This window comes from Bombyx mori, chromosome 15, assembly GCF_030269925.1.
Source record: "Bombyx mori chromosome 15, ASM3026992v2".
NCBI lineage: Eukaryota > Metazoa > Arthropoda > Insecta > Lepidoptera > Bombycidae > Bombyx > Bombyx mori.
This window is the reverse complement of record NC_085121.1, coordinates 15,357,372-15,379,158: the sequence shown is the minus strand read 5'-3', so window position 1 is coordinate 15,379,158 and position 21,787 is coordinate 15,357,372. Positions and strand designations below refer to the sequence as shown.

Sequence of the window (21,787 nt, the reverse complement as noted above, 5' to 3'; positions counted from 1 at the left end):
TATGCATGTAATAAAAAGTGGTTATTTCAATATTACAAACAGACACTCCAATTTTATTTATATGTATAGATATGTCCAATCTATGAAGCAACGGCTGCTAACTAACGATCATTCGTTCAGTGCGCTCCCGGAGGCTGTCTTCTAGAGCTGTCCATCCAGCTGGCCATAATAATGGTCGGGAAGCAGTTCATCAACACGATCGTGGAGATGATGATGCCGTACCTGCTCTCCTGGTGGAACATCATCAGGACCATCGGCAGGAAGAGACAGTATGTACTTAATGATATCTTTAAGGATCATCACTAAAGGTCGATGATATAAACTGTTGTGATTATTGAATGATGGTGCCTTCTGCCACTGTATGCATCACCGAAGTTGAGAGATACCTCACATTTCGCTTAGCGTGATGAGGTCTATTAAGATATACCTTGCCTTCTCCAACGGCTGGTGGCACTGGTGCCGTGAGCTGTCTCTCTCTCGTCCTGGATCCGGTCCCTACCTCATCTACTGCATCACGAGTCTGGTGGCGCACCACTATGCTGTCAAGTTCGCGAGTGATCAAAATCAAGCCTGTTGTTAACTACATGAATGACTGGCCTTTATCCTTAATGCGAGTTTTTTAACGTTCTCGATAGCGTAAAAGTTAACTAAAATTTGTATGAAGTTGGAACAGCGCCCCTAGCGGCAAACGTAGGCAAACGCTCCAACTCCATACATATTTGAGTTAACTTTTACGCTATCGAGAACGTTAAAAAATTCGCTCTAAGAACACAGGTGACGAATGGTGACCGGAGCCCATAGACTTGATTGTGCACTAAGTCAAAGTATCTTGTGTTGTAATAAAGACCACCTTACTCTTCAGGCGGAAACGGTCACTGCTCAGTTAGACACAATGGCGACGCGAGTTTTCAAACTTCTCTGCACAATAGAGAAGAAAATGAATTTCTTTTAAAATAGAACAATTTCAAAATTAGCCGTCTGATAACTCTATGAGCTAATGCTGAATAATATATTTTTAGGTTAAAAAGTCCGCTTCAGTGGGTTAAAGACTTTAAGTTGGTCGACTTCCCGAACATGGGACTGTTTCCTGAATATTTGGAAATGAGTGAGTGCAATCGTTTATTTTTTATTTTTTAATAGATATAAGATTTTATAAAATACCCTGCCCAATGATAGTAATAAATTACTTATACTAAGTTAAAATATGTTTACGCATCAACTCCTCCTTTGTAAAGTCGGTAAAGCCGCGGCGAGGGAGGGGACGGCGAACCGGCGGAACTGTGCTAACTCCGCGACGCATAAAATACACAACCACCCACAGTTGCCAGATGGGGGGGATTCCCTGCAAATTCGGGGGATTTTTCGACCTTGGGGGGGAAATTCGGGGGGAAAGATTCTTTGGGGGGACATTCGGGGGGAAAAAGTTAGTTGGGAGAAATTTCGGAGGTTTTTTGAGTATCAATTTGCAATTACTATTAGAATAATTATAGTCTACTATACTATTCACAAGTCAATATTATAAAGGACAAATCATGCAACCAAATAGCAATAGAAACTGCCGAAGCGGTTCTCAGGATTCGATTTTCACTGCCAAATAGATGCATAAATTTTGTTCCCACATCGGACATGTTAAATATCTTTAACTTCGAAAACGAGTATGCTTTAAATAATAATAACGAAAGGGAATATGATCGAGAGATAGCTTGATTAAAAAATAAAAGAATCCTTTTGGTTTTTTATTTCTTCTTTAAAATAAGTAAAAACTGTTTTGGGGGTTTTTTTCTTCAAAAAGCCTATTTTCGGGGGGTTTTCGAAAAAAGTTGGGGGAAATTCACACGGCCATCTGGCAACACTGCAACCACCTTCACTTCTGAACGGGACTCAACAGCTACAAGACGTGCAATATTATGTACAACATTACTTTCACATTGAAAAACCTAAGATAATTTAATAGTATTTCGTAATTTAGCGGCAGAAGTCACAAACCTCCTAAAAAATCACAAAGGAGATACAGTCTGAAATTAACAATCAAGAACAAAATACATAATATTTCACATATTCAAATGTTTCATAATCCAATTTTTTTTTATTGCTTAGTTGGGTGGATGAGCTCACATCCCACCTGGTGTTAAGGGGTAACATAGACATCTACCACGTAAATGCGCCACCTACCTTGAGATATAAGTTCTAAGGTCTCAGAATAGTTACAATGGCTATCCCCACCCTTCAAACTGAAACGCATTATTGCTTCACGGCAGAAATAGGCAGGGTTGTGGTACCCACCCGCGCTGACTCACAAGAGGTCCTACCACCAGTAGATTTGATTATTTAGAATGATTGCACAAGTGTCGTGGTCCCCAGTCCTGCAGTACGGGTTCGTGACGATCTTCGTGGCGGCGTTCCCGCTGGCGCCGCTGTTCGCGCTGATCAACAACGTGCTGGAGATGCGGCTGGACGCGCGCAAGTTCCTCACGTGCTTCCGCCGCCCCGTGCCGCAGCGCGTCACCGACATCGGCGTCTGGTACCGCATCCTCGACTCCATCGGCAAGCTCAGCGTCATCACCAACGTGAGACGACTCCTCCCTTAACACTTTATGTTTTATTTTATTATACATTCATTAATATTTCATATAGTATACCAGAATCATATACAATGTCGGAATAAAATAAAAGCAAAAAACAAAATGTGTGCAATTCACACGTGGTAGAAGTGAAACCTTCCAAAATTAAAATACAATTATCCTAAACGTCTTAAGTATATGTAAAATTTTGTCATTAGTAAATAATTGTAAGGTAGCGCCCTCTGTGAATTGATATTTTACGTATAATCCTAAATTAAAATTCACTACAAGAGCTTTCATACACACGTTAGTATTAAAAAATCTCACAGATGGCGCTGTATTTAAATAGTATGTATATTTCTGTCTCACTCTTTGCTGGCTTCATCCTACACATTTCGTTGTATTTGTGTCTCTTACCTGTCGTTTTTTCCGTTGCATCCGGTTTGAAATCACAACGATTCTAAAGAAGTTTTCACTTCAATAATAATAATAATAATAAATTAAAATTTTCATCAAAACTGCGGGGGTGAGGTGTGCCCAGCGTCCTAATATGAACAATTTAAGAATAAGTCGTATGTGTGATATTTCGTGGCTGCGAACCACTGCGCGTCCGCCACCGCACCCTCCCCCACGCTCTACTGTGAATATGAACAAGCACTAACCCTCATGTCTCACAAAATTGAAATTGCCTAATAAGACTGGCACATCAATTACATAATACAACTGTATATAATATATACTACTATAAATCGAGTGTAACAACTGCTTAGAAAATGTTATTTTTTTGTTTTATTTACTATCCACTGGCAGTGATCGTGATGGTGATATTCATGAATTTCATTTAAAAAACGCGTCCTCTATACCATCATTGCCAGAAAGCTGAACTCGAACACAATTCTTGATAAATAAAATTGGATTTGAACTCCATTCGCAGCGGTGGTCTTAAGCAAACATGAACGAGTTTTTTTATTGCTTAGATGGGTGGACGAGCTCACAGACATCCACAACGCAAATGCCATGGAATGCTTTGGAATGAACTTCCCTCCACGGTGTTTTCCGAACGCTATGACATGTCCTTCTTCAAACGAGGCTTGCGGAGAGTACTTTATGGTAGGCAGCGGCTTGGCTCTGCCCCTGGCATTGCTGACGTCCATGAGCGATGGTGACCACTTACCATCAGGTGGACCGTATGTTCGTGTGCATACAAAGGCAATAAAAAAAAAGTATAGTTACAGCGGCTGCCACGCTCTTCAAACCGAAACGCATTACTGCTTCACGGCAGAAATAGGTGGGGCGGTGGTACCCACCCGCGCGGACTCACAAGATATCTTAACACCAGTCTCGTTTCCAGGGCTTCATAATAGCGTTCACGTCGGAGTTCATCCCGCGGCTGGTGTACGCGTTCACGCACGGCTCGCTCGAGCAGTACGTCAACAACACGCTGGCCGACTTCAACATCACCGTGCTCGAGCACCCGCCGCTCAACTCCACGTACGGGGGGACCATGTGCAGGTCGATATATATTTATACGTTAAGCAAAAACTTTGTAACCCCTTTTTACGAAAACTAGTGGTCCCGCAATAGTCGAAATTCGACTATAATTAATTGAGACTATAAATTTGAACATTATTATGGTTCTATTATTCAAGATTTATTATAGCTCTATAATATAATCTCAGATTTCGCCAAGACTACACCTTCACTACATAATATAAAACAAAGTCGCTTTCTCTGTCCCCATATCCCTATGTATGCTTAAATCTTTAAAACTACGCAACGGATTTTGATGCAGTATCTTTTAATAGATAGAGTGATTGAAGAGGAAGGTTTATATGTATAATAACATCCATTAAATAGTGGAGAAATCAATAATAAATTACAGTTTCCGAAGCGAAGCGAGGGCGGGTCGCTAGTATATTATAAGTACATAACTCTCAGGTTATGGTGAGTCATAGACATCTGCTCTAGGAGAGCACCACCCCGTCTCTTCGAGTGGGCTTCGTAAGACGACTACGGAGTTCGCCGGCAACGAACCACTGCTTTCCCAGATAGTTATACCAGCTTACTGCAATCAGTTGCTTACTGGTAGTAGCTTGGATTGCAGGGGTGTCACAGTGCTAGACCATCACATTGTTTAATAATTTATTTATTTGCATACAGTTCTAAACGTAAAATATATTGTATTGAACATGAAATTTTGTTCGTTTGAAGCTTCCCCGGCTACTGGGACTATAAGAACGGCAAGGACTATGCGCACAGCACCTGGTACTGGCACATCATCGGAGCCAGACTCGCCTTCGTCGTCGTCTTCGAGGTTGGTTCTAACGCCTTCCAGTGGAGTGACCCTAAACACGTCATCACAGATGCTCCCGATTCAATAACGGTGCTTTTAGGTACCTCAAGAACCGGTCATCGTCCTCGCCCAACCCGTCGCCTGCGACGAAGGGCTCGACGATTGAATCATAGACATAAATTAATCCATAGACACAGCCCACGGAGTTTTTCGCCGGATCTTCTCAGTGGGTCGCGTTTTCGATCCAGTGGTAGATTCTGCAAAATACTGCTAGAATCTAATTTTATTACTTTGACCGGCCAGAGATACAAGGGTAAAAATAATTATGTTCTGTTTTCTGTGATTCGCAATTGTAGCGTGTTTGATAATTATCGACATAAAGTTAACATACTTGAGTGTGTACCCACAGAGAATAGTTGTTATTTTAAAGCAATAGTATTAGTTGAAGAACTCGTAGTAAGCATTTTTTAATTTATAAATAATATTTTTACTGTAGGTTACAACGGTGATCGTGCTTAGCGTTGAGCAACATATTGACAATATTAATGACAAAAATGATGATTAATTTAAGATTCCTCGATGTCATTAATAAAATAAAAATCTAAATCTTTAGTCTAATTCTACTTCTTTGTCTCTAATTCTTTTAATTTAGTCTAATTTAATCTAATTCTGTATTTTTATATTTCTATTGAAATATAAATCTTTATATTTCTGTTCGTTTCTTTGCAGAACGTAGTGGCCCTGGGAACGATAATAGTGAAGTGGGCGATCCCGGACATGTCGGGCGAGCTCCGGGACCGCATCCGGCGCGAGGCCTACGTCATCAACTCGTACATCCTGGAGGAGACTCGCGCGCGCTCGCAGGCCGGGCGTGACTCGCAAGGTGCGGCGCCGGCGTGGCGCTCGGCCACGGTACGCACGCGGTGCTTCTTCTCTATATATATATGCCGATACTTTTTAATTACCAAAACTTAATCTAAACATATGTTATTTGGCGCGTTCTAAACTCGAAATTGTACTGAAACTCAGTTCTAAGAGAATCTCTGGCTAATGCACAAACCCTGCCGGAGTCAAAAAATAAAGAAGAAGAAGAGAATGTCACTTGGCACGTTCTAAATTCGAAATTATACTGAAACTCCGTTCTAAGAGAATGTCACTTGGCACGTTCTAAATTCGAAATTGTACTGAAAGTCAGTTCTGTGAGAATGTCACTTGGCACGTTCTAAATTCTAAATTGTACTGAAACTCATTTCTAAGAGAATCTCTGGCTAATGCACAAACCATGCCGGAGCCAAAAAATAAAGAAGAAGAGAATGTCACTTCGCACGTTCTAAATACGAAATTATACTGAAACTCAGTTCTAAGAGAAAGTAATGTTTTCAGATATCCTTGATAAAGTTAGGGACAGTGTATATAATGAAAAAAAAAACACTAAGAGAAAAGAGTGTGACGAAAATAACCTTTAATGAGAGAGGCTATTGTTGAAACGAATTAAGGTAATCTCGTGACCAAAAATTCGTTTTCATTTGGCATTCTATGTATGATAGCTAAGATCGACAGACAAGACTAGTAATTTTTTAATTCAATATTTTTGGTAATTAAAAAAAACTGGCGCTCTTTTGTTTTCTTTTGGTTTCATTAACAAACGTTTTATTGATCACCGGTGTGAAGTTTGTTGCTTGTGACGTCATAGCTTTCTATCGGTTCGGGTAACGTCGCCGAACCAGTGCGCGTCGCCGAGAGCGTGTTTCATTCGTGTTTCGTCACACGTGATTTTTGTTTTTTTTTTTAAGTGTAATTCTCTAATGAATGCGACATGCGCTTTTGAGAGTTGATTAACGCGCCGGTGAACTTAAAACGTAATGAAGGCTGTGTTTTTGTGTATTTAATACTTGAAGTACTTTATTCGCGGGCGTGAAAAGAAGACAGATTTAACTGACTTCCAATAAAACACAAAGGAGGTTCTCAATTCGGAGCGTGTTTATTTTTAGCATGCCTCGAATCCATGTGAATGCCCGGAAATTGATGTGAATGTATTGGGGTTTGTTATATAGTCAAATGTTCGTGCTAAAGTTATTATTTAGGCACGTACTTGATCGCAATCGTGCTGCATTGAAGGAATAAGCATATGTCCCTGGGCCCCGGTAAGGATATGTCAGGAACGAGATTTGTAATTATCCCCTGTAAACGAGAATATCCCGGTAAAACTGAGTTTGAAATTCACGTTTATGGCCCTAAATAAATAAATAAAAATAATGTTTGTATGTCAATAAGTTCTTAAATAATTCATCATATTGTGAAAAAAATTTACACAGTAAGCATAATACATTATCGATAAAGTATGTTTGAAGATATGAGTGGATGTAGGGAATAGTGAATTTGGAGAAAAAAAATTCTTTTTCTTCGTACATAACTCCTTCCTTCATCACATGCAATTTATAAAAATAGCCTTTAAACCCCGAGTTTTAAGGTCTAATATGGTTTATAGGCACATAACGCCTTCGTTCAATGTAAAAACTCAAAAATCTTAAAAATGGTGCTTATCCCCTTCATCCACTCATATCTTCAATTATTAATGTATGAAGAACAAAAATCAAAACTACTGGCGCCATCTGTGGTATGTTAAAAGTGTTAGGATAAAATTGATTCCACGAATTGCTGACAACCATACATACAAACATTGGTTTTTATTTATAGAGATTGTCACGTGAATTTCTATAAAAAAAAATTCTATCAAGCCCTTCTGCTTAGAGACCTGCGCTCTGACTGCTCCCATTGGAAATTTGTATATACTAGTAAATACTTCCTTAAATTATTATTAAGACGATTCGAGATTTTTATTAACGTGTTTTCTATAGGACCAACGGCTAGAGCGGGCTTGGGTTGCCAGCTTTGAAATTTTATAGACGCTTATTTTAATTTTGACGTATAATTTAAGTAGACGTTACTTAATTGTAACTTTGTCTCAAATTTTAAAAACGTTTAGCATCGCCAAACGGTCGGGTTTTTTGATGTCCCGGAAAAGGTTGACCCGGCACTTTGTGGCTGCCGTTAATAATGAACATATTTCATCCGATTCGGGCATCAGAAATATGCTTTCGACAATGAATTTCTTGATATAATGTATTATACACATTTGACGCAGTCTTTGTATAATGTTTGCAAGAATTCAAAATATTCATGTATGCATGTTATTCCAGTTCCATGTATGTTTTGTTAATATAAAGAAATCCACCGGAGAATTTCTTCACGTTTTCTATGAGCGACGGTAATCACTTACCACTAGGTGAGCCCCGAATGGCAGGTCCCTTTCCAGTAACACGCGCTTGAACGTTGACGTCATTGTACAAAATATTGCGGTTTTTACCTACAATGCAATTAACTTATCACTTCTTATTTGTGATTTTAATGTTGTTTTCTTTGTTGGCTCTTTGTTTATCTGATATTCGTGTGGACTTACAAAAAAAAATTATGAAAATTTTTTTAACAATTTTTTTTTTTCTGTACTTAGACCCAAACATGCCTAATGATAAGGCATTAGACAGATCAACTATATTCCCAAGTTTACTAACCGAATACTACGTAACGAGTGTAATAAAATCGATTTTGAAATGATGTTTTTGAATTCTTGCAAATTAAATTTTCGATTTTCTTATATACTAAGGCTAGCTTATTACTAAATGAGTATTTATTAGGTTTAGTACACAGGTTTGCGGCCGTCGACGTTACAGTGAGTTGAAAATTGTGTTTTATTGTCATTCGGCACGTCGGTGTTCTATCTGTCTGTTCCGGGGTTTGAATCGACTCACACTAGGTTACACACAGACACAAACACATACACATTTTGCAGTATACCTTCGTATAATAATCATGACAAAATTTAACAAGTGAACTGCAAAAATAATAATGTTATAAGCGTATGTATAACTTTCCAATGTGTTTTGATTCAAACAGAAAACACTGAAAGCGCTCTCAAATAAGCACCACATAATTTTATCGCATATGATCCAATTCTGTTGAACACTGTGAAGATTCTTAAGTGTTGTATGTACAAAAAAATATTTACAATACAAATATGTACAAGGCAACTTTAAATTAGCTTATAAAATAATTAATAAATATAGAAACCTTTGCACTATTTGAACTCGATAGTAATTGTGAATTGTTTAAGAAGTTTTAGTTTTGAGAAGTATTTAATCGATTCAGTGAGAGGTCTCAAGCTCCGGATTACAGACTGACAGAACACGGAGGTCTGCCTTTATGGCCTTTATGGAACAGCATGTGTTTGGAGTTTGCGGTATCAACTAACATAGATTAAGATGTAGTTCATTAAAATTTTGTAATGCATTTCGGATAGTCGGTGGAGAAGTGGCAAGGATCACGAAATTTCCAGAAAACGGGTTGTAAAAGCAAGCAATGCGGATTGAAGAGAATCGATTTAACATTTAAATCTTACGCGTTTATAGTTTGACTTTTCATGAGACTTTATAAACGTCAGTGTTGGTTTTATTACCTTACGGACCCTCCCAATCCACTAACGGTGCTTTTAGGTACCTCAAGCACCGGTCATCGTTCTCGTCGAACCCGTCGCTTGCGACGAAGGGCTCGGCGAGTAAAGTAACCCACAGAGACAGCTCACTGAGTTTCTCGCCGGATATTTTCAGTGGGTCGCGTTTCCGATCCGGTGGTAGATTCTACGAAGCACTGCTCTTTCTAGGGCTAGTGTTAGCAACGCCCCCAGGTTTGAGCACCGAGAACTCACCTACACGTTAAGGATACGCTGCCATAGCTTTATAAGGCTACCAGCGTAGATACAAAAAAAAAAAGTGGGTTTTTGTAAAATGCAAGTAGTGTAAGCTGTTAAAGTAAAGTCTGCGATCCAATGGAACCTAAGGCTTTTTCTGTATATGAATGCGATTGGTGCTTGCCTTATTGCTTGTTGTTTATCCTTGGACCCGCGGTCTGCTCTCAACATCTGCAGACTGTCAAATTCCATATACTCTGCGTGCCCCCTACGCATGGAACAAGGAAGGGTCGGACAAAGTAGGGATGCCACCAAGCTCGAAAAAGAAAAGAAAAAGAAATACCGACCTCGTCGAACTCTTCGTCGTAATCGACGAGTGAATATGTCGTTTTGTTCACTGATTTATTTGTTGTAATTTCCGAAATGCATTTCAAAATCTAAAAATAAAACGAATCGACGCAAAAAATGGCACTCACAGTATGGCTTTTATCGCATCTGGTTGTATGGCGGGACGTAATTTCACGAAATATACATTAAATCTATTATAACAATACTTAATTGAACATTAATGTGAAGAAGTATAGTAACAGCTTTACTCGCAGTCAGCTTTTGAAGCTTTGTAGTTGCAAACGTACATGGCTTTGGTATGTATGTGACAAAAGAAAAGCAATTTACAACATATTATATTAAAATACTACATATTGATGTAAACTACATATTGATATTAAAATAAACATATTCCAATAAGTTTGAAAAAGTTAATAAAATTTTGTTTATTCAAATATCATTGAGATTGATATAAATATCGAACATTATTTTTTGGTAAACTCTAGTATTGTATTTTTGTTTGTTTTAAATCAGTAAATTATAATAGAAAAAATAAAGGACTGCTCTCATTGGACAAATAAAGATTATTTTCGATGTAGTATTATTCAATATTTTACTAACTTGCAGTTGTCAATGTCCCACAGGCGACACTACCGAGCCAAACTGGAACCATATAGCTTCGCTCTCGGGCTCGGACTTTGACCTAGCGGCTCACGGCGACCAAGAGGACCTCGCCGAGCTCCGGGAGCGCGCCGCCGCCGCACGCCCCCCGCCCGACCCCGCGGGCCCCCCGGTGGACCCAGCCGGCCCCCCGCCCGCCCCCGTCTAGCGCCACGCTGCACGTGTCATTCGTTACAAGTCTTGTTTTCGTGGTAGTAAGTAGCTTCAATGTACCAACAGGATGGAAACGTAGAACGATTAAGCGGAAAATTGCCTTAGTGATATGTGACTTTGAAATTTAGAAAAAGTATGTTGTTAGTTTGTAAAAAAAAAAATTGGTTCTTCTTGGGATATACTGCAGCGAGTGCTCCACAAACAGCTTAGGAATAAATCGGGAGGAAGCGGAAATGGAAATTTTAGTTAGATAATATGTTATTGATATCCGCTTTATTGGATATGTGATAGTGGTAATTCATTAGCCGCTTATTATCTGTGGAGTACAAAATCGTGGGAACATAAAACAAATCATTGAATGTGGATTTAGAGCAGTGGTACGAAAAATAATATCGGAGGGAGGAGGCAGCTACTAAATCGAACGAAAAATTAAAAAAATTGGCAACCCCCAATATCCTCCTGGCGGTACCCACACGGATCGCGACCTCCACTTTGCCTACCACTGCTCCAGAGTATTCCTTCAAGAGTTAATAAACCCTGGAGTAAATCTCAGGGAAGCTATACCACGCTTTTACTAAGAGGTTACTTCATTCCTTCCGTTTAATTATTGGTAATGTGATCATAATACAAAAATATTATTATAATAAATTGGGTTACAGAACAAGAATCCAAGTCATCGAATACATTAAAATAATAATCGGTCAATGTACTTACGTCAGAAGGTTGGATCTCGCGAACATATCAGAAGAGAAACGTCTACATTTCATGGTTATGTTAGTCTAAAGGAAAGTTAGGAGAGAGTTTTGATATAGTATTTTTGGTAGGGAAAGAGTCTTTTAGAGTTTTGGGAGTACCATCTTTAACATGGGTTGTGACCATCATGAATCGGCTTAAAGAAAAGTGTTTGAATGAGATGCGAACTTCGGATCAATGTGTCTTTGGTACTATTAAGTTCATTTGCTAAGTAAGCTTTGCTTATTTCTAAATTTCATCTCGCTGCTAATCGAATGAAACGATTGAGTTGTAAATGAAGCAGATATTAAATTGAAACCGGATAAAAAACCAATCTTCGTTAAACGTGTTTTTGCAAAAAAATCACTTGTCGTTTTATGTTTCGCGAAGCCGTAATATAAATCTAAGATACCTCCTCAGTTACACGAGTCTGATAGGAGAAGTCAGCTATTCTTCTAATGTGTTCACTGCGCGTTGCCCGAAATATAAATTTTCTACCAGAATAGTAGAATTATTGCCTCTGATATCGGTCACACACACAGTACGTTTCTTGTTTCTCGGGAATTGTATCGATGTGCAAATGTTTAAAGGAACAGACATCATAATGACTTCGGGTCAGATCCATCTAAATACTATGATTAATATCACTCTGTCTTCCGCCGCCGCTTTTGTAACCTTTCTGTAAGGGAATTAGTTTAGTTGAAATAAGTATTTTGTGCTGTAATTAAATACCAAGTTGCCTTATTGTTGTAGCGTTACAAATGTTAATTGTTATGTGATGTTGAAAGAGTCAAGATTTAAAAAGAAAATCTCCCTAAGGCCCTAGATCAGGGGCTCGCAAATTTATTTTGTGTACTTGCCCACTATGAGAATAAATTATTTTTTAGCGCTCCCATTTTTTCACATACTTAAAAACCACTATAGCGAGAGCTCAGTCGGTGTCTAAAAGTTTTCCTAAATGAAATTACAAACCGCCCCCCAAGCCTTTACACAACGCCCCCTTTTTTCTGGGTCTCTTAACGCCCCCCTTTAGGCTTGCAGAGCCCACAAGGGGGCGTTATCGTCCACTTTGGGAAAGGCTGCCCTAGATGTACTGTTTTGTGATGAGACACATTTCATTACAAAATACTGGAATTTTAATAATAATAAAACAAAATTCCTGAAAGTATGAAATCTTACAAAGCACCTTAAAAAAAAGGTGCTTAACTTCCGTGGCGTAATATGGTTAAAGGTAGGCGGTAGTATTCATGCTGTAATATGGACCACGGTAACGGCTTAATACCGTGTGAATATAAATTATAAAATATTTATTATCTTGTTTAAATCAAGACTAAAATGAATCTCTTAGTTTTTTTAAAGTGCCTTTTTTTAAATTTATTTATTTATGTTTCACCTATTAAAAATTAAATTATTACTAGCAATACTAAATCCAAAGAGGTTTATGTTGAAAAAAAATGACTAAAATTAAACTGAACTGAGAAAAAATCGTTGAGATTAAATCGTAATTTTTAGGGTTACATTATTTTTTTATGTTTCGTAAAAGGAAAGATTAATTCTGTATTCGACTTCACTAACTACACTAGCATACGGCCCATCTGATGGTCAGTGTCTACAGTCGCTCATGCTGGTCAGCAATGCCAGGCCAGACGAAAGAGCCAAACCGCTGCCTACCGCTACTCCTTGATATCTAATATTTATGAAGTAAATCACTGGTGACCCGTGCTCAGCATGTTCCTAAAATGTGATAGTCAAATAAAATTGTCCATTAAATAAGAATAAAACATGCATATAGTTTTAAAAATTGGTAACACTGTATGTGTAGGTTAAGTGTTGCCAGTGACATGCACAAAATAGTTACCTCGCTTGTGTCAGTTTGTAGTATGCTTAGAGAGTATATATAGAAATGTTGAACGCTTCGTCACAATGATTGTATTGGTACGACAATTAATGCTAATATTTATAATAGTTTAAGGATACTATGGCTCATAATAAGAACAACATTATATTTGATTTTAGATTTTGTTTCCCGTCATTATATAGTTATTTAAATAAAGAGTATTTATGACTGATAAATCCTAATTTCCTATTAACATTATCCTAACATTAAATGCATTTCTGATAAGTTTTTTATAGCTTTGATAATTTATTTTATTTGTACGAATTTGGATTGTGAAATTAATTGTTCCTGTCATTTTAATTAAAAATCTACTTTGAAATAAAACATTACAAGGAGATGGTTGCATTTAGTGACCAATAACTGTATGTATAATTATTAGCATTTTATATTGGAAATCACCAATTCTTTAGTGGTCTATGCTCACCAGAAGACAACAAAAATATAAATTTGCCATAAAATTTTGTAATTATTTGTATTTATTTGTGTTTTAAATATTCGTACAAAAAATTCGATAGTTTTAATAGTGCTGTTGATTGATTCTCTCAACCCTAAAATCAGGCAGTTTTTTTTACGTATTGGATAAATTAACGTTAAATTAATGACTATTGTAGATGTGCAATTTGTATAGGCAGGATAATCTCGTTAATAAGGGTTGTACTCATTTTTATAGCTTTTTATTATATCGATACGTTTATATTTATAAAATTTTGGTGCTGCCTACTAATTTATTAGTTTAAGGCTTTTGCCCTTTAAATGGCTGTTTTTTTTTTAAATAATGTAATGTTTACCACTAGTCACGTAAGGCGATTCTGTGTTAAAACAATGTTGTACCAAAATTCTAATAAATTGTATGAAATGTTTAAAGGTTGTTTTGATTTCCTTTTTTATTGTATTGCTTAGATGGGTGGACGAGCTCACGGCCCATCTGGTGTTAAGTGGTTACTGGAGCCCATAGATATCTATACGTGTATACATATAACAAATGCGCCACCCACCAAGAGATTTAAATTCTAAAGTCTCAGTATAGTTATACAATGGCTGCCCCACCCTTCGAACCGAAACGCATTACTGCTGCTTCACGGCAGAATTAGGCAGGGTGGCCGTACCTACCCGCGCGGACTCAAAGAGGTCCTACCATCAGTTAGTTTTATCGATGAATAATAATGTTCCGAAACTACAAGAGTCTTGTCAGAGGGGGAGGTTTTTTTGTGTATGCTTAACGAATAACTGTCTTAAGCACAAAGCTGTTACCGGAACACGTGGATTAGCGTATAAGGTGAAGCTATGACGTCGAGTCGTCCATGAAGCGATAAGTCTGCAATTAATCTAATAAAAAAACGGTGCGCGTGCAACTTGGTGAACGTGAAAGAAGTGAAACTTCTTTTACGGTGTGTAGTGTTGTGGCTTTCTTCATTAAATTTCTCTTGTAATAGGGAATGCTGTGTATAAGAGAAACGACGTAACTCGTTTTGTCTTTTCCCTTTCCACGGTTGAGTGGTTCGCGAGACGTTGTCTATTTTCTTATTCTCGCTCTTTCTAAATTGTATCTTTTATCTCTAGCCGTAACGAATCTGTCGCGATTTACTCTCAACGCACTTAAACAAGTTTCACTTCAAAAACAACAAATATAACAAACATAAAAACAAAAAAATGTCGCCTTATTTAACGGTTAAATAAAAATTAAAGTTTTTTTTGTCGCAGTCAGGATATTAATTGCAACGAATGTACTGTCATCGCTACTCAATGCCGATGATTTCACGGTAATCGGATTGCTTGAAGCTTGTGAAAATTACGTCGAAAGTTTCCGTACATAGTGCTACGCGCTGGGGTTCGGGGTAAATACAAATTGACAACTTAAAACTGTATTAACGCTTAGAACACTTAGAACACTTCACAAGCACTTTAAAATTCTCAATTTGCTTCTTTCACTTCGCTTCAGGTGATCCGTTTGCTGTTCCGATTACTAACTGACTGCGTGCCATCTCTGCAACGCTTTTATAGTCGAGACGAAATCCCCACAATAGTCGAGAACATTCCACACAAGTCGAGTATTGTGTTTCCGCTATCTGACAATAGATGGCGTTGTACTTCTCGAGCGTTCTAAATGCTACTAGATCCTTCGATATTCGTTCGACTATTCGGCGATAAATGGCGTTACTCTTACTGGCGTAACAATAGTATAACTATATACGTAGATATAGTTATACTACTGAAGTCCATGGGTGACGGTAACCACTCACCATCAGGTGGGCCGTATGCTCGTCTGCCTACAAGGGCAATAAAAAAAAAAAAAAAGATATAGGTTAAGCTAATAATAGTGTGCTGAAACGTGAAAAATAATAATTACAGCCAGACCCGATATATCAACTCTATTTAAGTGTAATTTTGGAGGATAAACAGGATAAATAAACTGGCCATTAATCGTTTCAGTTAACGAACCCTTAACGTTTTTCAGCATTTTTGTTACACCGTAGAAAATTTCGCGAAAACAACTTAAGGCATTAATTTGATGTACTGCGTTAATTATTCACTTGTTTGAATGAAAAACAAAAGTGCTCTAATTCAAATGTAATGGTTTTAATTCTAGTTAAATTTTTATTTTACCTCTCTTGTTTCTATTAAGATAATGTACTGGGTATTGATTCGTGATTAAACTTCGAGTATGTGCGCATTGGTGTATAAAACGCCTACACATTAACGCAATACATAATATATGGCGTAATGGAATTTGAAGAGGATCTTTAGTGGTAATGCTTGGTCAGCGTTTTTAGCCGCGTCTGGTCAATGATGAACATCGATAGCGGTCGGTGCAGAAGAACGCGTATACAGATAGATTTAGATTTAATTTTTAGTGAATAGATTTCTTGATCTGCTAATGTTTTGTGCCATGGCGTCTAGGCTCGGTACGAGTCAGTCCCTTTTTGTTTTTGAGGGAGGGGTCTGAACCTACGAGGTACCTGCGCCTAAGGGGCATGCGGTGTATGTGAGACTTGACGATCTGCAGATGTTGGGAGCAGACCGCGGGCCCAAGGATATTTTTAGGGCTCTGCCACACCTAAAGACTCCGCCTTGCACTCTCACACCCGACTTCCGATCTCCGCCTGGGATCAGAACCCGGTCAGAGTAGGGTGGTTCCCGCGGTCAACACTACAACCAATCGCGGCGCCATACTTAGGATGCCGTTGGGTCAGTCCCTATATTAAGCGTCTTATCATAAGCTACGTTAATAAAAGAAGAACATTCGTCATCGTCACGTTTTGTTCTTGGTTCACGATGCTTCCGTTCATAAGACAAGAAAAAATCCAAGTGTGGAATTATTGAATTTTGATAGTTTATTAATTAATATTGAATTTTCATGTACAAATAAAAAATAATAATTACAAAGTCCATGTTGATAGTAGTCTCAAGCCGTCCCTGCATTTCAATCTACTTATAGTACTTAAGTAAATTCAAGAAAACAATTGTATTACTATCCCGCTGTTTTTCTTCTCGACAGGGCGTCATTAAGTTCGATCTAATATTATTAGATAGATAAATTGACGTAATTAATACATATTAATAGAATAACGATTTATGTCTGATAACTTTGTTGCCAATGACGATGTTTCTTTCGCTGATTTAAAATGTTACGCGTTGTCATCGACTTCCTCAGAACAACGGGGATATGTATAAGCATTTGCCGTGTCTATTTTTGGAACCCGAAGTCTCAATGGCTTAAAGTGGATAATAATTTTGATATCACGTGTCATTAGACTCGTATTAATTGTGAAAGTACAATTAGTTATAATTAGATTATTTAAAAATACTTGTATAGGCTGATGAGCACAGTGACCACCTAATTAAGTTCGGTAACTGATTGGCCTGATAATAAGTTTTGAAAGAAAGAAAGAAAAACGTTATAATATTTTTTGGCCGTCTCTAGAAAAAACAAATCATAACTGAACCTTATTTAATCTAGTCGGTTCCCTTACAGTCTAGACTCGGCTCGGGACTGCCCGTTTAGTTTTTTCATAATACTCTGTTTTTTTCTCGCTGGTAGCCTATGAGGCTATTCCAGTTACGATCAACTACGGGCTCAACCTGAGAGAATTTGCTAACCCTAGCCCTAGCAAGAGCGTGCTTCGCAGAATCTAGCACTGGATCGGAATCGCGACCCACTGAGAATATGTCTGTCTCGGAAGAGTTTTTTTAGATCGAGTGACGGTGGACATATACCTATTGCTCGTATTCATCAACCACAATTTAAAAAGTGGAATGAATTGCGCGATCGCCCTAGTGAAATGATTATTTTGTTAACCTAAAGACTCAATAAGACAATGTATTATTTAAAGAGATGTTTGCTTTTATTATTTAAGGTAAGACTAGACATTTTTGTGCATAGACTCAATAAAACGTAGAATGTCATTATTTTTTTGTTCCTCAATCTAATTACAAGTTGATTAGTCGGCGGTAATTAAATGTAAATTTTGTAATGGACGTATAATAGTCTTTGTCTTGTCGCATTAAGAAAATTACAATGTTATTTACAATGATATTTTATATTATGTAAAAAGAAGCAGATATGTTTCAAGCGCACGTCAAGTGAAGACTCGAAAACAGGCCAATTGGGACGTTTCGTCTTTAGTCGCGTCTAAACAAATGCAATAATAATATTACAAGTGCAGTCGTTCCAATATAGCTATCTTTTTTACTCACGCACTTATCCCATCTTTTGTACTTTTCATTAATGCTACTTGTCAACATGTGTGTGCACTATATCGGTAGGTATGTAGTATATATATGGCGCGATCAGATTTGAAGAGTCAGTTATTATGAAGATAACATATCTGTTGTATAAAAAATCATTGGTTATTTATGTAAATGAACGATTAAACAATCGTTTCAATTCTGTATGTTTCTAGCACTTATAAGGTAATATATTCTTCTGTAAATATAATGCGTTGAAGATCCGAGCTTCCTGCTCTTGTAAGCCCAAACAATTATACCTAGTATCGAATAATTGTAATAAAGGAACTTACTTTGTCCGGGAACTCAACTTGGATGTTGCGGTACTGAAAGTCACTATTTCCTACCAGAATCAAAAAGTGATCAGAATAAATCATAAATAATCATAAATATAAATAATAATAATCATAAATAATCATAAAATATGGTACCTACGTATGTATTTTTTCTCCATCGATAATAGCTCTAAAGCACCACACGATCCCTATTGGGAGTCGCTGTGCCGCTTTCAATTTTATCTATCTTAAGTAACTTATTGGAAGCAGCCAAAATTGTGCGTTTATTTCGCCGTCTTCAGATCTCTACCAAAACACTACTCGAGTATACAAATAAAATCACAGAAAAAAATTGCCTATAACCAAATTGATCCTCTGCTAAAGGAGAAACCAGGCAAATACTTATGTATATTCAACTGCTGCTCTTTTTTTCGTACTTTTTGTGACCGATTTTAAGGAAGAAACAACATATTTTAACACAGCATATTTTAATACATTGTATTCCTCAAATGTCTCGAAATCCGCGCTTCAAGACATGTTGGTTTATATACCCATCAACAGTGTGTTGGATTATTTCAAATAGGAAACCATTATTGGTAAGCTATGGTAAGCATGTGAGGGTACAAGGGTAGTTCACTGACCACAACGTGCAGTTTGACCGGCGCGGGAAATGATTCAACTTTTTTTTTTTTTTTTTTTTTTTTTTTTTTTTTTTTTTATGATTGAAAGTTTACTGGTGGCCCGAAGGCCTTTCCAGTTTCACCAGGACAGGTGGGCGAGCAAAGGCTCAGCCAAGAGGGGTGGGATTTGCTAACAACTGCCCGAGCGCCTCCGAAGGAGACCTAACAACTCAAGAGCAATTGTTTCGCGAATGAATCTACTACCGGATCGGAATCGCGACCCGCTGAGAAGATCCGGCGAGAAACTCAGCGGGCTGATGCATGGGTTAGGTTGCACGTCGACCTCTTTGTCGAGTTCGACGAGTACGGTTACCGGGGTCCCTAAGCCTGCCCCTAGTATTAGAGCTGAAGGCATCTAATGCAAAGGTTATTGGATCTGATGGATCCGTAAGGACGTGTCTAGGGCGTCGACGGTGACTGGCTCCTGCATGATCAGGATTCGGGGAGTAGTCAGCGGCGGCAACGATAAGGCGATTATCATGACGCATAGCCTTATCGAAGTATCGTTCCGACGCTGACTTCATGTATTTCCGAATTGATTCGAGGCCCAGGTCGTCGTGTAGGTCAACGTTCCTCACGAACCACGGAGCCCCGACAGCTAACCTGCAAAAGCGGGATTGTAGGGATTGGAGGGTGTCTATGTGTGTGCGGGCCGCGTGAGCGAACACCACACTCGCGTAAGTCATGACGGGCCTTATGCAAGTTTTGTAAAGTGTCACCTTGTTCCGAAGGGACATTTTACTCCGCTTACAGATCATGGGGTAGAGTCTACCGAGAATAAACGCGGCACGGTCACGGACTGATTTTATATGCGGGCGGAATGTCATCGATGCATCCAGGGTAACGCCCAGGTACTTGACCTTCCTGGCCCAGGGTATGGGTTGTCTAAAGAGAGTAATCGGGGGTGTGAGATTCCTCCTCCTAATCCGGGAGGAAATCCGTGTGGAGCTTCCCCTCTGAAATAGCACCGCAGTACTTTTCGCTGGGTTGATGTCTATGCGCCATTTTCGGAACCACTGTCCTAGGGCTAGGGCTGCGCTCTGAAGCTTCTTCGCGATTAGGGACTTATTTCTACTAGAATAGTAAACAGTCGTGTCGTCGGCGAATAAAGCTAAATGGGTCGGCGGCGACCGGGGAATATCGTTGACGAATAAGCTAAATAGGAGGGGTGAGAGGACAGAGCCTTGCGGGACTCCAGCTGTGAGAGGTCGTGGGGAGGAGCGGGTTCCCTCGACTCGATATCGAAAAGAGCGGTTCGACAAGAAGTCCCGTATGATGAGCACGAGACTATCCGGCACGCCCATGTTGAATAGTTTGAAAATCAAACCATTGTGCCAGACTTTGTCGAACGCTTTTGCGACGTCGAAGAAGAGAGCTCCCGTGTATAACGGTTTTGGTCGATTAAGCCCCACAAGAATGTGCTCCGTGAGGCGGTGCACCTGTTGAACGCATGAGTGATTTGTACGGAATCCGAATTGTTCATCGATAAGAATGCCCTTGGATAAGACGAAGTCTCTGAGGCGTTTGTAGAGCAGACGCTCATACAGTTTGCCTAGAGACATGAGGAGGCTAATCGGGCGGTAGCTCGTCGGATGATTTTTTGGTTTACCGGGTTTATGTATGCCGATAACGTCCGCTTCTTTCCACACCGCGGGAAAGATACAGTTCGCCATAGCGGCATTGAAAATAGATGCCAACATCACGATGAGTTGGACGGGTAGAAGTTTAATAACGCGGTTGGATATACCGTCGGAACCGGGAGCCTTGCGAGGACGTAGGTCTTTGATCAAGTCTTTAACTTCCATCGGGGTGACGGGTGGTAACGCATCAGAGGGTGGCAAGGAGGCTCTGCGTTCTACCTCACTGTCTACTAATTCTACATGAACAGGGTCCACGGATTGAGTGCTGGGCGTGCACTGGGTTTGCAATGTATCGGCCAGCAGCTCTGCTTTTTCGTCATCATCGAACGCCGCGAGTCGGCCTGAGGGGCCTACGAGGGGGGGCATAGTTACTACCGTATCCGATTTGAGAGTACGAGCTAAGCGGTAGTAAGACCTTTGGGAGGGCGCGAGTCCTTCTAAGAAATCAGACCATCTGGCATCTCGGACTTCGGCGATGCGAGACTTTACGTCGCGTTGTAGGGCACGCATTCGAATACGATTTTCCGCGGTAGGATACCTATCGTACGCACGGATCGAGGCGTTCTTAGCTCTAAGGAGTTCCCTAATATCGTCGGGCAATTTGAAGCGGTGAAGGAAGTCCTCCGCTACAACTTGCTTCGATGACCTATCTAATGTCGAGGTGATGTGTGACGTTACGATGTCTATGGCTTCAGCGGTATCCTGAGGAGACGGGATAGAGTCCGGACTAAACGGAAGCGATGGTGGATCAGATTCAGCCAGGCTGATGCCCAGCGTGTGCCAATCCACCACAGTCCTCGTGACGGGAACGGAATCGGGAGCGCGACCGAGCTTCATAACGACGGGACGGTGGTCTGAATCTAACTCTGAAACTACTTCGATCGAGTGTAAGCGCAGAGTTACGTTTTTTAATAACGCTATGTCGAGTATATCCGGGCGATGCGCGATATTTAGCGGGTAGTGAGTCGGGGTTAGCGGAGCGACGATATCGAAGGCGAGATCATCGACTAACGCGTCAAGCCGCCTGCCATTCGGGGTTGTGGTGTGTGAGTTCCACCTGATGTGTTTACAATTTAGGT

At 39.4% G+C, this 21,787-nt stretch overlaps 1 protein-coding gene across 13 annotated transcripts in view; it reads left to right on the top strand.

Annotated features, from left to right (window-relative positions):
• The window catches only part of LOC101744395 (anoctamin-1), a 47,752-nt gene extending 33,500 nt beyond the window's left edge, over nucleotides 1-14,252 (top strand). For 12 of the 13 annotated variants that reach the window (XM_062672754.1, XM_038015709.2, XM_038015708.2 and 9 more), the window contains 7 exons: nucleotides 121-269; nucleotides 1,020-1,105; nucleotides 2,362-2,567; nucleotides 3,913-4,073; nucleotides 4,773-4,875; nucleotides 5,584-5,737; nucleotides 10,570-14,252. In XM_062672754.1, the coding sequence (XP_062528738.1) occupies nucleotides 121-269; nucleotides 1,020-1,105; nucleotides 2,362-2,567; nucleotides 3,913-4,073; nucleotides 4,773-4,875; nucleotides 5,584-5,737; nucleotides 10,570-10,754 (1,044 nt within the window). In that variant the 3' untranslated portion in view covers nucleotides 10,755-14,252. Of the gene's footprint in view, nucleotides 1-120; nucleotides 270-1,019; nucleotides 1,106-2,361; nucleotides 2,568-3,912; nucleotides 4,074-4,772; nucleotides 4,876-5,583; nucleotides 5,767-10,569 lie in introns of all 13 variants that reach the window. The other variant, XM_062672752.1, reaches the window with a different exon arrangement.
• Nucleotides 14,253-21,787: the final 7,535 nt, after the last annotated feature.